General features: G+C 39.7%; 1 protein-coding gene across 3 annotated transcripts in view; it reads right to left on the minus strand.

Annotated features, from left to right (window-relative positions):
• The window catches only part of CLYBL (citramalyl-CoA lyase), a 267,593-nt gene that overhangs the window by 91,919 nt on the left and 158,116 nt on the right, over window positions 1-17,558 (minus strand). For all 3 annotated transcript variants that reach the window (XR_188188.4, XM_004458414.4, XM_012525124.4), the window contains exon 2: window positions 12,481-12,667. Coding sequence is in view for 2 of the 3 variants with exons in the window: in XM_004458414.4 (XP_004458471.1) it covers window positions 12,481-12,667 (187 nt within the window). In the remaining variant the exon portion in view is untranslated. The remainder of the gene's footprint in view (window positions 1-12,480; window positions 12,668-17,558) is intronic.

The raw sequence follows: 17,558 nt of genomic DNA on the forward strand, positions 1-17,558 counted from the left end.
TGAGCACCGGCTTCCCACATATGAGATCCTGGGTTCAATCCCCTGCCCTGGTACCTAAAAATAATAATAAAACATAAATAAATAAATAATAAATAAAATAATAAAAAACAGTGGGAGCATAGCATCATTATTTCCTAATGGTCTATCTAAATTAGAATATTAAATCATGCCTTTATATGTACCTACTAAGTTATTATTGAAAACATGGTGGAATTTAATACTTTGTGGTCAAGAAGATAAGGAAACTTGAAAAAAAATACTGTTCTTAGGTAACAAGCATGTTGCTCTGCAAGATTTCACCCTTCCTTCCCTTTAAATTTTGGTGGTGGCCAAACACATTTGGTTCTTTAATCATGGAGATTTTAGTAAACGGAAATCTCTTGGGTTTACTTTGAGAAAATTACCAGTGCTCCCATGACTCAAAGACGGGATTTTAATTGGTAGCTAAAGTTGGAATAAGTAAGTGCAATACTTTTCACTGTAGTTTCCAGGCTGTCTCTTTATGTCACAGGAAATAGCTACAGTTTCCACTCTTAGAAAGCTTTGGTTCATTTAAGCTAGGTTCTTTTCTTTGTTTCTTTTAAATCTTAATTTTATGCTGAAGCTCAAAGATCTGTTTTATTGCTGAGCCTGGGCTTTCGATAGTCAGGTATATCCTATCATAGTAGATCATACTTAGTTTTACTTAATTGGATTCCTAGGAATGTAGGAAAAGAAATAACTGGCAATTTAAAGCCTGCATCTCTTTGTAAAGAGACTTCGTTGAGCTCATTATATGGAAATTGCTGACTATTATGACCCTAATAGAGATATTTGAATCCTTGCATTAAGAAGATACTTGATCTGAAGAATAAAACAATGAGAACAAAAAAAAAATTTTTTTTTTAACAATTACTTCTCAAAAGAGGAAAGGTTATTTGGTGTGCAGGGATTAATAAAAGACTGACAATACTTTACTACTTTTATAAAAACCTGGATAGGTTTTTATATCAGAACCTTTAAGGAAGGATCAAAAAGACCTTGCAGAGTTCCTAAGCATAGTTCAGCTTTCCATACTGTTCCAAAAAGACTCACAGACATACCAATTCCTATTGAAAAAAAATCTCCCAAGCTCTTAAGTCTTTTATAAAGGCATGGCACCTAGGAGAGAAGGCTTCCCATCCTAATTTCACACCCCTATTGAAGAGGAGTTAGCTCCCCATGCCCCTGTATACATTTAATCATTCAATGCACATCAGTGAGCTTTTTCCCTGTGGGGAGAATACACCTAGGTACTCCAATAATTTATTTCCACAAAAGTGGCAGCATGGAGGAATTTAAATTTAGCCAAATTAATCTGTGTATGAATACAGTGTGTATATTAAATACAAATGGGGGTTTAATCTGTGTACCTGCCTGTGGGTGCATGAGCACAAAAGGGAGCACAAATGAGAAAGTAGAGCTATGCCTGGTGTAGGAATGGATCTTCCATTACATTACAGACTAACTCCAGAGCTAACTGGCTCAAAATGATGAGGGCAGGGAAATCATATTTATAATAATCAGAGATTAATAATAAGCCAATAATCTTGACTGCTATTGGGTGCTTCTTTATGAACAGCTCACACTTGCAAATGAAATGGCTCCCTGGGTCTGCAAACTCTTATAAGGAACTACAGGAGTTCTTAAATGAATTACTGTTTGGCTAAGAGGTACTTAAGAAGTGGCTTACTGTGAGAGTACAGTAACACTTCCTTGTCTCCTCCTCCACATCTCCAGACCTTCCTTCAGGCCTCACTTGGGTCCTGATAGCTAAGATGGATTGAGGAACAGATGCATTCACAGACCATAGCCCATGGGAAGCGGATTTGGTTAAATGGATAGAGCGTCCACCTACCACATGGGATTCTGGGGTTCAAACCCAGGGCCTCCTGACCTGTATGATGAGCTGGCCCACACGCAGTGCTGATGCGCGCAAGGAGTGCCATGCCACACAGGGGTGTCCCCTGCGTAGGGGAGCCCCACGCGCAAGGAGTGCGCCCCATAAGGAGGGCCGCCCCACTCAAGAAAAGCACAGCCTGCCCAGGAGTGGCACTGCACGCATGGAGAGCTGACGCAGCAAGATGACGCAACAAAAAGAAACACAGATTCTGGGTACTGCTGATAAGAAAAGAAACAGACACAGAAGAACACACAGCAAATGGACACGGAAAACAGACAACTGGAGTGGGGTGGGGGGGGAAGGGGAGAGAAAGAAATAAAAATAAATCTTTTAAAAAACCCAACAACAACAAGAACAAAAAAAACAAAGACCATAGCCCAGGGTGGGTGATCACTAGAGGTTCTGGAGGCCTGACTGTTGCTGAGAAGGCAGACACAGCTTCCTCTTGCTTTCATGGTTGGGGGGCAGCTGCAACCAGGTGATCCTCCTGGCAGTCCTGGGTTCATGGCCCTGGGTTCGCGGCCACACAGAGCAGGCAGCCGGGAAGAGAGGAGCTGCTCTAAATCCCAATGGATGGGTGCTTCACTCTACCACTTCCACTGAGCAGCACTTGCCAGACACCCTCGCGGCCGCCCTTCTCCTTTGAAGAGCATTTTAAATGGGTCCTTTTCAGGGCCCAGATCCCAGCTAGCTCTCACTTTCTCTGGAAAGCTCTTGTGACTCTGCTTCAAGCAGATTTTATTGCCTTTCTTTGCCATTTTTTTCACTTCATTTTTGCCAAGTTCCCTTCAGAAATGCACCTTGGTCAAGTATCCTGCACAGAAATACAAAGTAAAAACCTATTGCTTAGCAGCTTAAGAAAGATAATCATGCCATGAGATGCCAGGAATCTATGGTATTAATCAATGCCAGGAAACCCTTGCACTCTAACCAATCACCAGCGTTTGAAATGATGCCATCAGACCCTGGGCTAGGAGTTCAGTTAGGATGACTGCTATCTATGAATTTATCAAACACTCATCTAACACTTATTGTGGGCCAGATACTGTTCTACACACTTTACAAATATCAGTTGATTTAATATAATTCTGTGGGGATAGATACTATTATTACTATTATTATTCTTATTGTACAGAAGAGGAAAGAGAGACCCAGAGAGGTACAGTAATTTGCTTAAGGTCATACCGTTAAGAGGAAATGTTATCAGAATCCAGACCCTGGAGGTCTGGCTCTGAAATCTGTGTTCTTGACCATCAAATAATGCTCCTCTCTATGTGAAAGAGAGATCTTAAGGAACCTGCTAACTATCCAGTTTCCTAAAATCTCTAAGCTTTATCCCTTTAAAAATGACACCACTGGGAAGTAGAGGTGGCTCAACCAGTTGGGCACCTGCCTATCACATAGGAGGTCCTAGGTTTGGGTCTGGTGCCTTCTAAAGAGGACAAGCAGATGCTGTACCCACTGCAGCAAGCAGAAGCCTAAACGAGCTGATACCACAAGCTAGCAGATACTGGAGCCCGCAGGTAGCGGATATGGCTCAGGCCGTTGGGCACTTGCCTCCCATGTAGGAGGTCCCAGGTTTGGTTCCCACAGCCTCCTGGAGAAGTTGAGCGAACAATGAGCAGACAGATGAGAGAACCATCTAGAGGAGGAGGGAATAAATTTTTTTAAAAATCTTTTTTAAAAAGTTGAAATTATCAGTCACTCTCTTTTTAAAAAAATGACACCACTACCTAAACCTATTTTATATTTTATATAGCACTTGAGAGTTTACCAAATGCATTCCTGTTTGAGCACCACACTGCCCTGAGGTGGGTGTGCAGGGCAGTGCGTGTTGCATTATCACTAACCTCCCGGGATTGGTAAAGAAAGTGGCTCATGAGCTCCCAGGACTCCAGCAGCCTGGCTGGAGTGAACTTGGGAACTTTAAATGTGCCTTCTACCACCAAGCCCTCTCTCCTTTCCACTGAATAGGGTATCAAATTAAGTCACCTGTGAGTGACTTACCACACTTTATTAGCACAGGTCCCCACAGGACAGCTTTCCTCGAATCACAGTTCAGCCTTGCTCCTTTGGCTTTCTGAAGGGTCAGTGTAAAAACCCTCAAGACCGTAAACTCCAAACATATCCTGGCTCCCTACAAACCAATCTAGAAAAAATGGAATTACATGTGCTTCAGAAGGGAGCCTTCTCTCTGGAGGTATTGAAGGGTATGCCTCACCCAAAGCAGGAAGCATACCCAGAAATAAGGTCAGGCGACACGGAAAACAAGACGAGAGAGAAGTGAAGGGAATCCCCAGGAGGGCGTGGAAAGAGAGCCCAGGATTCCAGCTGTACCGCAGCCGGCAGTCCAGACTCCTGGAATTAGAAGCTCAAAGAGGGACTTCCCCAAGAGGAAAGGGACAGAAGGCTGCATGCTTCTGAATGTATCAAGAGGAGATTTAGACAATTAGTGAAGAGGTACGCATTAGATTAGTGTAAACTGAAGAGAAATAATCAGCCAACAGTGGGGAAAAAGACAATGATCAACTCTAGGGAACATAGGTCAGACCGAAAAGGAAAGGCAATCAATTTATTAGTACATGGTTCTGCTCTGAATAGTTTTTACACTGGATAGTATCTAACGAAATTACAATAAAATTGCATTGGGACAACAGGGGGATGGAAAAGTTTCCCATATATGATGGGAATAGGGGAGGGGAAAGGAAAGACAATTCTTTATTTCCCATAGTGGGAGTCGATACACTTGAAATAGGGGAAAAAAAAAAGTATATTATTTAGAGATAGGGTCGTAACTGCCAGAAGAACAAGGGAGGAGAGTTAAAAGTAACTCTCTGGGGAGCACTTGCTTCCCACACGGGAGGTACCAGGTTCAGGCCCCAGTACCTCCTAAAAAGAAAAAAACAAACAATAAGCAAACAAACGAAAAAAAATAACTCAGGAGAGCTGATGTGTTCAGTGTTGAATGCTGGCTTCCCGCATATGAGGTAGTGGGTTCAAACATAATAATAATAATAATTCTCTGGAGAAGTGAAATGAGGCTGCTTTATTTCATGACTATTTTATTCTAAATTATGGGTATAAATGACTTTTAAACTAATTCTTAAAAGTTTATAGTTAAAAAATATTTAAAGTTTGGATACTTACAGTGAACCACATTCTCTGAAGGGCCATCGCACTACAAACAACTAGAACCTGGATAAATTTCAACAAAACTACTTTTTAATGCAGTGATGGGCTCATAAGAATGTAAAGGAGTTTTCAAGAGGCCAATGTAAATAAATAAATAATAATAATAATAATAATAATAATAAAAACCGACTGGTTTGAATTCTGAGCTGCAAGGGCTGGGCAAAAAAAAGAAAGCTAGGCACCAAATGCCTGTACCAGTCCAGATATCAGAATACTAAGCCCCAATGCCACAGCAAGGTGAGAGGACCAGACTAGTAATAACACTAACTCCCATCAGAAACCAATACAGATTCTCTTTGGAGGAAAATCTCCCCGCTCTAGCCCCTTGGGATCCCCATGAGTTAATGCTAGTCAGTATGGGTTCATACCATGAGTAAGAAACAAGCCAAAAAAATTTAGACACCAAATATTGAAATGGTCAGATTCAGAGTATACCAAGCAGATATGAAAATGAACCAAAAAGAACTTTTGGATATGAAAAATATAATCATTAAAATTAAAAACTCAGTGGATGGTTAAACAGATTAGATACTGCAGAAGAGAAAGTTAGAAAATTGGTAAATAGATATGAAGAAACAACCCAGAATGCAACACAAAGAGATAAGGAGACAGAAAACATGGAAAGATATTAGAAGACAGGGACGATGAAATGAAAACTTCCTAAAGATGTCTACTTGGCATCTCTGAAGGATAGACTAGGAAGGATGAAAAAGAGGTAATATTTGAAGAGCTAATGGTAGAAATTTTTACGAAACAGATGGAAGACATGAATTCCAATTATAGGAAGCATACCTTATACCAAGCAACAAGAACAACAAAAGAAGAAGGAGGGGAGGGAGGGAGGGAGAAAGAGAGGAATAGTCACATTTTAATAAAACTTCAGTATATCAAATCTAAAAAAGATCTTAAAAGCAGTCAAAGAAAATGGACAGAGAGCCTATATTTCAGACTGACAATAGAGTCCTCAATAGCAAAAATAGTAACCAGAAGGCAATAAAAGAATATCTTCAAAGTTCTGAGAGAAAAATAACTGTCAGGCTAGATTAACGTACTCAGTCAAACAATAAAGACATTTTCAAATGAACAAAAACTGTGAGAGTTTACCATCAACAAACCTTCATCACAGGAAAATTCTGAATGATGCACTTAAGGAGAGAAAAAGATGACCCCAGAAAGAAGGTCTGAGTTGGAAGAAGGAATGATAAGCAAATAAATATATAGGCTAATCAAATAAATGCTGTATATACAAAATAATAATGGTGATAATATAAAATTTATGTGATAAAAAGAGATCTAAAATACTGGGCAAAAATAGCTCATCAATTACAACAGAAATGACAGGATTTCAAGTTTTCAAAGATTCTTGTGATGTACAGAAAGAAATTAACATATAGATTAATTTTAGTCTTTACCCATTATGCTTGGTAAAATTTCAAGAGTAACCAATAAAAATTAAAAATACAGTTATAACTTCTAAACAAGGAGAGGAAAAATGTATTAAGAAAAACAAAAACATCAAATAATTTTTTAAAAGGCAAGAAAGATGAGAAAAAGAAACAGTAGGTATGGAAAATAGCACAAAATATCATGGTGTATTTAAAGCTAAACTTATCAGTAATTTTAATAAAAGTAAATGGATTGATGTTCCAGTTAGATGACAGATTTTCAATGTAGATATAAGATTTTTTTAAACAATAGGAGATATTTTAAAACATAAAGATATGGAAAAATTGAAAGCAAAGTATGAAAATGATATACTAGACCAGTCATAACCTAAAGAAAGCTGATGTAACTATATTAATACTAGATCATATAGGCTTTAAAGCAAAAAACTTTAAAGGGGATGAAGAGGGTCAGTGCATAATAATAAATAATTCAATATACCAGAAATATATAATACTTCTAAATTTGTATATGCCTAACAACATAGGCTCAATATTAGCAGAAGAGTTGACAGAACCACAGGGAGAAATTGGCAACTAGCCTTTTTCAATGATTGATACAACAACAGAAGAAAATCAGTAAAGATCTGGAGATTTGAACAGAATTAATAAGCTTGACCTAAAGGGAAATATATAGAACTCTGCCTCTTGTAAATAGAAAATATACTTTCTTTTCAAGCACACACGGAAATTTACACAAATAGTTCATGTATTAAGCCATAAAGCAGGACTCAACAAATGTCAGAGAATCAGTAACTTTCAGCCTGAGCTAGAGGTCAGTAACAAAAGGATAAATAATAAACTTCCACACACTTGGAAATTTAAAAATTCTAAGACTGTGCTGCTCAAATGTGGTCTATGGACCAGTCTTCATCTGTAAACCCTTTCCATGCCATTTGAGGTATGTACAGAAATGGAGAGTAAGATCTTCAGAAACTTTTATAGTACTTGACATAGCTGTGACATCCAAGCAGCATTTATTTTTTTCTAGCAATTAATTTTTATTATGTTTGACAAAAGTATTGGTCAAAAATGGATTGGAAATAAAGCAAAACAAAACAAGAAAGACAACCAAACTGGTTCTTCGCTACAGAGAGTTTGGGACACATTCTTTTGTAACCCATGGATGAAAAAAGAGATCAAAATGGAAATTTAAAAATACTTAGAGGGGAGCAGATGTGGCTCAGGGGTTGAGTGTGCCTGCTTCCCATATACGAGGTCCTAGGTTCAATCCCCAGTACCTCCTAAAAAAAAAAAAGATAAAAAAAACTAACTACTAAAAATACTTAGAACCAAATAATTATAAAAAGCCTATCTTGTTTTCATATAGACCTATCTTTTTATAGTATAGTTGTTTACTTTTCCGCCTGTCTCACTCACCCCCCTGTGTATCCCCCCTGCCTGCCATGATGCCTAGTTGAGAAGGCATTCAGCAAATATTTACTCAACTAAAATAGCAGCCCTGGAATCCTGCCTGGACCTATTCCACTCCATCTTCTTGGCCTCACCCAGTGTCATTGTGATTCACTACAAGTCTGTGCATTACTTGACATATTTTTACTCTGGCCTAGCAAGATATAGGCTAGACAGTTCCCCTTCTCCTCATGAATTTAACAATAGAAAAAGGAGTTCAGAGTGGAAGCAGTCTTTTCATCATCCATGCTTTGCAAGGTGAGCTCTTGGTGCCATCTTTAACATGAAGGAGCTACTTAAGCACAAATTGAATTAGCAAGACAGGAAGTATTATATACCTAGGAACTGCTTTTTGGAAACTCCCATTGTTTCCACTGCAAGACCATACTCCACAGAGAGTCAACCAAACAAAATATGGAATTAGGCTGTTAATAAAAGTGAAATAATTTTAATAATTCCAAGAGAGCTGAATTAGGTAATTATATTTCAGTCTAGCAAAACTGCAACTGTTAATAATCTGAAATGAGAGTATTAGGGAGTTCTTCTTAGTAAGAAATAAACTCACTAAAAATGGTCTCTGCTCTATCTTCTCCACCAAGAAGAATAGTATATAAACAAAAAACATGATTAAGCTGTGATGTCGAGAAAGAAAAAAGAATGAGATACACGAGAAGCTTCAGAACTAGCTGGACATTTCAAATCAAGTCTCTAAATCTACATGAATTAAAATTCCAGGACACTGAAAGAAAGTGCAGATAGAAATACAGAGAATCTTTAGGAAATCATAAAAAGTACAAAAAATGACAAAAGGTAGAGAAAAGCTGAGGGACTCATTTTCCAAGAGAGGGGGGAAAGGTGGGTTATAGAATATACTGACATTTTAAATGGAGGGTGATTCCTGCAAAAATTCTCAAAGATTCAAATCTTTGGCAATGTGACCCTGGCAATGTGACCCTGGACATATTTCAAAATTTTGTTGTAAGGATTAAATGAGGTTACACACACACATCACTTAATATAGCACCTGGTACATGGAAAATTGTCAAAAAATGGTAGTTATTATTTTGTATCTTGAGCGCTTCAAAAAGAAGGTGGTAACAACCAAGTACTGACAAATGTTCATCAAGAACAAATTTCATTCACCTAATCTCATATTTTTGACAAGATGGAGGGTGGGGGGCAGGGGAGAAAGTATTTCTAGACAGGTAGATCAGGAATGTGTCTTCATTTCCAGGAGTATTTCATAACATCTCATCCTTGTGAAAATATTGGATTTTAGGATAATTAGGTAATTAAATAACTATACTCAAGAGTACTGATTCATGAACGTCACCTCTCTGTGCCCGTTTTCTTATCTGTAAAATAAGTATAACGTTATAACCTCATGGGGTTTTATGCAAATTGAAACCCTTAGAACAGTGCCTGGTATTTAGTCAGCACCAGACAAATGCTTGTTAAACTTGAGCAGATGATTTTAGTGGCATGCTTGTTCAGCACTTGGCTCCAACCTCCTCAATATTTCCATCAGAAAGTTGCTAAACTTTCATAGTTTGCTTGTCAAATTCCCAGATGATATAAATGTTGGGTGAGGAAATAAAAATTCGGAAAGACCTTGAGGGAAGATGTGGCTCAAGTGATCGAACTCCTGAAGAAGACAGGGAGCTGGCATGACAGACAGGCGCAGCAAGCTGCCACAACCAGATGACACAACAAGAGACATAAGAAGAAAAACATAATGAGAGACACAACAAAAAAAGCAGGGAGCAGAGATTCCTGGTGCCTCCGAAAGAAGACAGTGAGCTGATGTGATGGGCAGGCACAGTGAGCAGGCTCGGCGAGGTGACACAACAAGATGACACAACCAGAGGCACAGGAAGGAAAAGCATAATGAGAGACATAACAAGGCAGGGTGTAGAGGTGGCTCAAGCAATTAGGTGCTTCCCTCCCACATCAGAGGTCCTGGGGTTCAGTTCCTGGTGCCTCCTAAAGAAACAAGGAAGACAAACAGATACAGCAAGTGCAAAACATTGAGGAGGTGAGAAGAAACAAATAAATTAAAAAAAAAAAAAAAAGAGACCTTGACAGGCTAGGGCTACGAGATGAAGTTAAGTCCTGGATAGAAATTTGACGATATAAATTGTTTACAGGGAAGCGGATATGGTTCAAGTGACTGGGCTACCGTCTACCATATGGGGAGTCCTGGGCTCAGTTCCGGGGCCTCCTGGTGAAGGCAATCTGGCCCGTGTTGTGAAAAGCTGGCCCAGTAAGACAACGAAACAAAAAAGAGATGGAGGAAAGACAATGAGAGACACAACAAACCAGGAAGCTGAGGTGGCTCGAGCAACTGAGTGCTTCTCTCCCACACTGGAGGACCCAGGATTCATTCTTGCTGGCTCCTAAAGAGAAGATGAAAAGAGAAGACAAGCAGACACAGAAGAGTGGGCAGTGAATGAACACAGAGGGCAGACAGTGAGCCTGGGAAGCAAGTGGGGGTGGGAGGGATAAATAAAATAAAATAAATATTTAAAAAGAATAGTTATTTACATATACTAGCCTGGTTTACAAGAACTCTCTTTGGATAGGAAAGGGAATTTTAGTTGACTCAAGTTCAACATGCAAAGAAGAATATATCTAGAAACTAATGCAGTGTTCAGTTGCTTTAAAATACCTGGACAATCCTGATGACATGTCTACACATACACTCCAAGATGGTGGACACAGCTTGTCATCACAAAACTCTTCTCTCACGTGCCCTTCCTTAAATTTCTCCTAACTACTACTAGTTCAGCTGCTACTACTCTGAGGCCAGAACTGGTAATAGCTCCGGTACGAAGATGAGCTCAGGAACATAGATGAACAGTAAGGAAATGGACAATATTTCCAACTCATTTAGTGGCAAGAAACATCCTTAGGTGGGTATGAGAAAACAGCCTTAAGATTTGTGAAGAAATATAATTAGAAGATGATCAGGGCACCTAATGGCTCACTGTGCTACACGCTAAAATGAACTCCCCTCTAATTGTGATTACTGCAGAATCTATCCAATCCATTTTCAAGGAAATCAAGGCACTTCCAGGTATTTTATCAACTTTTCCCTCAGAATAACCCCTGTCCCTGGCAAAAGAAGATATTGTCATCCCCATAGTATAGATAAAGGAATTGAGGGAAAGAAGTAAAATGAATTGCTCTGGGCCACACGCAACTGCAATTACAATTTAGTAATCTTACAATGCACTACATGAGTTTTGGGAGGGAGCATACTGGAATCACATTATATCTTTTAAGAAAAGGCCAATTTATCTTAATCTCTGGGAGAAAGAAGATTAATTGTATTTTCCTTGGCACATGCCAAAGATGTTGAATAGACACTTTAGATTCCACATGCTTATTCTAATCCTTTTCCAAATACTTGGAAAGCCTTAGTTTGACCATTAGAAAGATGCTGGAAATTAACCTTTTTTTTTTTTTAAAGGCAAATATTTGTTTGTTAGAATCTCTAAGGAAAGCAATTAATCAAGAAAGTTGTGTAGTACAGCTGTGCTCTTTCAGCTCACCTGGGACAAGAAACTAACTGAATAGGTAGAAATCCAGATGGTCAGTTCCCTCTGTCCGCAGCCCCACAATCTATTCCCAGTTCAACCTCATTGTCCAGGGACTGGACAAAGTTAAGTGAAAGTATATCAGTGTCTAAATACTTTCCATACAAACCTAAATTATTATTATAATATTTTACAAATTTCACCTAAATAATGACCAAATCCACACTAATTATAGAAACCTGGAAACTGAAGATTGGCAAAACAAAATGAAACAAAAAGCACCGATCAAGCCACCATGCATTGAGAAACTTTTGTACCTGTTTACAAATTGGGTATTTCCTAATACTTTTTCTCTGGTCAGGCCAAGAGGAAAACTGCCAGAACCTGCAACCCTAAGCTTCTGTGTGTAGTTAAGGAAAAGGTTGATTTATCCATAGATGACTATCTTTTATTTTCTTGACACTTGTCCCAGAAGAGGGAAGGCTGCTACTTAATATACCTGGTGACAAAAAAGAAGGAATAAATTTTTATCCATAGATGACTATCTTTTATTTTCTTGACACTTGTCCCAGAAGAGGGAAGGCCGCTACTTAATATACCTGGTGATAAAAAAGAAGGAATAAATTCCTAACTGCCTCTTATTGGTTTGAAAAACATATACCATTATCCTAGGATTATTTAGAATTATTTAGACACATAAAATTGATTGTGTCTATATTTCTTTTCTATACACAGACAGTCAAATAAACTGAAGGTCATGAGTTTAAAATATTTTTTGGTTGGATACTTCTTTTCTCTTGGAGAAAAGAGATACATGCATTCAGAACCCATATGAAGGCTGGGTCCAAAATATACTAGTAATCAGCAAAAAAATGAATACAGTGGAATCTTTTCAAATAGTGAGAAATGGTACTAAGAGAGCACCAAACTTCAATGCCATTTCTTTTCCCATCCTAAGGAAAAATGCCATTACCTTTTTGTTCACAGCCACACCATCCTCACAGTCGAGCACTGTACAATCCACATTCAGGGATGGAATCTTCTTTATTTTCTTTTCATCATTTCCAGGTACATAAAGCACTGCCCTCCGGGGAATATACTTGTGACTGGATGAGGAACTATAGCCAAGCCTGGAAACATCAGCCGCCAGAGATGCTTTCCTGTAGGAGACATAACTGATGTTAGTCCAGAATAGAATTTATTTACACATTCTTGAAAAACCTTAAATAGTAAAGCAAAATTAAAATAGAAAATATGAATAATCTTTTTTAAATTATGGCAGAATACAATCACATATAAAAACTGGGAAAAAATAAGAAAAAAACAATAAACACAATGACATTTGGGCTGAGGTTTTAATACATATATGTTACTGTTTATTTACACAGTCTTCTGAGGAAAGGAGGAGGTACTTATTTCTTCCTGGAAAAACACTTTCAATATTAGTATACCACCCAGGGAGCATCCCAGGAGAAAAAGTAAAGAAATTTATGTCCAAAATGCACTAAATAATGATACTACCTACAATTATATGACAGTTATATACAGAAAATAAACCATGTAGGTAAACATTAGTCTATGGCCCTCTCCCTGACAATGAGTTTTTTTCTTTTTCTTTTTTTTTGAGAATGAGTCTTTTTAAATAGGTAAATCAGGGATTCAAGTTCAATTTTTACAATGGACAAGGATGGGGTGGCCAGCTCTTAAGCGAGTGGTAAAAGAGAGAATGGGAAAAGAATATTGCTAGCTCTGTAGTTGTGAGCAACTTAATTACTGCAAATTTTAGGTTCCTTGTCTATAAAAATAATACTGATTTTGAGGTTGTTGGGAAGATTAAAGGAAATAATGTACAGAAAGCACTTGGCCAAATCCTGGCACTTAGCTGCTTAATAGGTTGGTGGGCGTAGAAGGAGTAGTAGCAGCTGCTGTTGTTAGTGGAGAAACTCTAGTTGTTAGTAGAGAAACTAGTTGTCGGTAGCCACTGCCGGTTCCAAAACTGTGCTCTCCTCTTTCCTATCACACTAAGTTTAGCCTATTGATCAAATGAGAGGAGTTGGCGGGGAGCCCCTTCTGCTCACCACTGCCCCTGTGTGAGCTGATCTATAGTTTGGTCCTGTGAAAATGATGTTTTAGTCCCTAGAAAAAGGAATGGAAGATGAAATCAGCTCCCATAACTAGGACCAACTGCAAGAATTTGCAGGGCTCAGTGCAAAATGAAAATGGGAGCCCCTTGTTAAAAAATTATTAGGAATTTCAAGAAGGTTTTAGAGAACATTAAACCAAGTGTGGGATACTTCTAAGTGCAGGATCGTGTGGGACTGCACAGGCTGCACACCCATGAAGCCAGCCTGCCCATAACAGATGGAGCTGTATGTCGCGGAGGTCAAAGCCTCGGCCCAATGGTAACACCCGAGTGTTCTGCTACTCCTGGAGAAATAGCTTCATCCATTTCAAAAATAAGTCAGCCGTTCTCGTCACAAAAGCTCTCTTTCTTTCTTTCTTTTTTAATTTTTTAAATTGTAGTAACATACACAATTCAAAATTTCCCATTTTACCTACTTTCAAGTTTACAGTTCAGTAGTATTGATTACATTCAAAATATTGTACTATCCATATCCATTACCCCAACTGTCACATCACCTCTTTCACAAAAGCTCTCGACACTTGTGGTTATCCTAAGTGAATACCACTAAGTATTTTGCAGAGTTGTAACAGTTTGCCACGATTAGTGCACCTTGTGACTTTAACTCAAGAAAAGCCATTGTCTGTTTCAAGGCCTATCAAGCCATCAAAGAGCTTCGGTTTGTGTAAACCTCTTCAATCCTGCCAGCAGGCAGCCTTAACAAACTCTAAAACTTGAGTCTTATTTTTTCTCAACATAAGCACTGTGCTATGTGAGGTATGATGATATAGTGTATGGTACTGGCATTCAGTGGAATATTATGCTATCTTTAAAATTATGTTTGGGGAAGTGGATGTGGCTTAAGTGATTGGGCTCCTGTCTACCATATGGGAGGTCCTGGGTTCAATTCCTGGGGCCTCATGGTGAAGACAAGTTGGCTCACACAACGAGCTGGCCCATTCAGAGAGCTGGCCCATGCAGAAAGCTGATGCAACAAGACGACGCAATGAGAAAAGAGACACAGAGGAAAGACAATGAGAGACACAACAAACCAGGGAGCTGAAGTGGCTCAAGCAACTGAGTGCACCTCTCCCATGTCAGAAGGTCCCGGGATCAGTTTCCGGTGCCTCAAGAAGAGAAAACAAGCAGACACAGAAGAACATGCAGCAAGTGGAATAGAGAGCAGACAGTGAGCACAAGTGGCAAGAGGAGGGTGGAATAAATAAATAAAATAAATCTTTAAAAAAGTTAAAAATTTAAAAAAATTATGACTGGGGAGCAGATGGGGCTCAAGCAGTTGAGCGCCTTATTCCCACATGGGAGGTCCTAGGTTCAGGGCCCAGTGCCTCTAAAATAAAAAACAAATAAGCAAACAAACAAAGGAACCAACTCAGGGGAGCCAATGTGGCTCAGTGGTTGAGCTCCAGCTTCCCACATACAAGGTCCCAGGTTCAGTCCCTGGCCACAGTACCTCAAAAAAAAAAAAAAAAAAAAAAAGTTTAAGAAAGTATTAATGTTATAGTTATGATTAATGCTATTTCTAAGCAGAGGGTATAACATTATTTATGCAATAGCATCTCAACTTAGTAAAAAATGCAAGGAAAAATATCCAGAAGGAAACATGCCAAAATGTTAATAGAGATGCCTCTAGGATTAAGATTTTTCTGCTGCTTCACATTTTTTCACGTTTGCTACATTTGCTACAAAGAGCATCATTCCTTTTATAACTGGATGAAAAAACAATAAAACCTTCTAAAAGATCGCATATAGCAGGAAAATAGAATGGAAAGTTTAGGCTAAGCTATATAAGATTGCTGATATTCAATCATTTTTAACCTACAGTGATAGCAGTTTTATAGGGTTCAACCCAATTTTTAAAAAATTTATTTATATTTTTTATTTTCTTATCCTCCCCCTGCCCCCAGATGGTTCTCTCATCTGTCTGCTCATTGTTTGCTCGCCTTCTCCAGGAGGCACTGGGAACCAAACCTGGGACCTTCCACATGGGAGGCAAGTGCCCAACAGCCAGAGCCACATCTGCTCTCCATGGGCTGTGGCATCTGCTGGCTTGTGGCATCCACTCGTTTAGGCAACCGCTCTTGTGCCAGGTGTAGCACATGCTCGTCTTCTTTAGGAGGCACTAGGACCCGAAGCCAGGACATCCCATGTGGTAGACAGGTGCCCAATTGGTTGAGCCACATCCACTTCCCCAGCCCAATTTTTTTTTACTGAGAGTGAGAGGGTAAGAGTGACAAGCAAGCCACCACCCCACTCTAAATGTCAATTCCTTCTTCAGTAAGAAACAATATAACAGCTACAATCATGGTGGAAGCACATCATCAACAGTAAAGCAGAAGTAGATCTAGCTGTTATTACCTGGCATTCATGACATGTGTGGGATGCTGGTAGCTCTAAGCCAGCACCAGGAATCCTGTGTTTAGTATCCCCAACTAGATTATAAACTCTCCTGGAGGGATGGGACTGGCTCTCTCATCTCCCCCCACGTTGCTGAGCATGGTGGCCTCACACATAATAGGTACAGTTCATGTGAATTTAGTACCTAACCAAAGCCAGCTCTCCAGATGTGGGTGTGCAAGACTAATCTGCAACCACACTGTTGTTTTCCTGGTGGAGCAGTCAGGTTTTAGTGGAGATTACAGGTAGGAGGTAATTTTTATTCTCTCTCTCCTTGGCCATCATTAAACTTTTTAATCCAATCCATGACTTGCTTTTTTCCCCATGTTCAACTGTTCCTTTCATAAACACAGAGAGCCTCATTAAACTTCATCTAAATGAATATAAAAGCCTCCTATCTATTCTCATTCATTCATCCATTCAGTCATTCAGGGAGCACTTGCTAAGCACTCCATGGGGACCTGCACCTTGGCCCCACATGGCAGGTACCTCTGTGCAAATTAGAAAAAGGTGCTCCTTCATCCATTCCAGCTGGTTGGAGTACAAAAAGGTGCCTCCTGCTCCTGACGCAGCATGGTTTGGGGTGAGTGGAGACAGCCGAAGCACAGCCCCTACTGGTGCCTTGGGCTTGCACCCCTGTGCTGGCCCAGTCTGCGCAGTGTGCGGAGGCCCTGACCTGCGCTGGGTTCAGCGCCGTGGGAGGCAGCATCAAAGGCAGGCCATGCCCAGAAGGTCCAGGGAGGCACACCCAGAAGAGTGACTTAAAAAACGGGTCAGGAAGGCTAATGGCCAAAACATAATGAAGCTAGAGGGGAGAAGCCCAAAGGCCACAGAAATGCTTGGAATTAAAAAAAGACGAAGGTGTAGGAAGGTTCCAGGCTTCAGGTTCAGTCTTAGACCCTGAGATCTGGGCCTTGGGCTGTCACTGGCAGGTGGTGCAGGTGCCCGGGGTGGGGCAGCCACGAGTCAGAGGGAGAAGGAAGGCTTACCCAAGCAGCCCTCCTCTGCGAACCGCCGGTGTGTCCTCTCCTTCCCAATCTCCGGCTGTTTCAAAATCTGTTTTGTACTTGAGCTGTGTTAAGCACTGACTACTGGTTATGCATACAATTGCAGGAGGTGACAAGATCTAACTTATTTTATTTTATCTTACATATTTCGAGTTAGGGCCTCTTGCTAGTCAACATGTAAATGTATTCAAACAATATGCAAAACAAGGGCTTAAGATTAGTTGAAAAAAAATCTGGTAGCCTTATGGCGGATTCTCTTTTTCAAGAGGGATCTTTCTTTAGATCCGCCATCCTTTGGCAGGTTCAGGGATTCTGCTGGCTGGACACAGCCCCCCTCCTGGCCTTGTTTTTGTCTTCTGCCTTTCCTCCCCCACCTCATGCCATTTATTAATCATTTCTACACCTAGAAATGTAGATATTCCTTAGTGTTTCAGGGGTTCACAACCTGGGGATTCAGTATGACAAATCACCAGGGGAGTTTTTAAAAACTGTCAATTTCTGGACCCC

Source organism: Dasypus novemcinctus, chromosome 15, assembly GCF_030445035.2.
Source record: "Dasypus novemcinctus isolate mDasNov1 chromosome 15, mDasNov1.1.hap2, whole genome shotgun sequence".
NCBI lineage: Eukaryota > Metazoa > Chordata > Mammalia > Cingulata > Dasypodidae > Dasypus > Dasypus novemcinctus.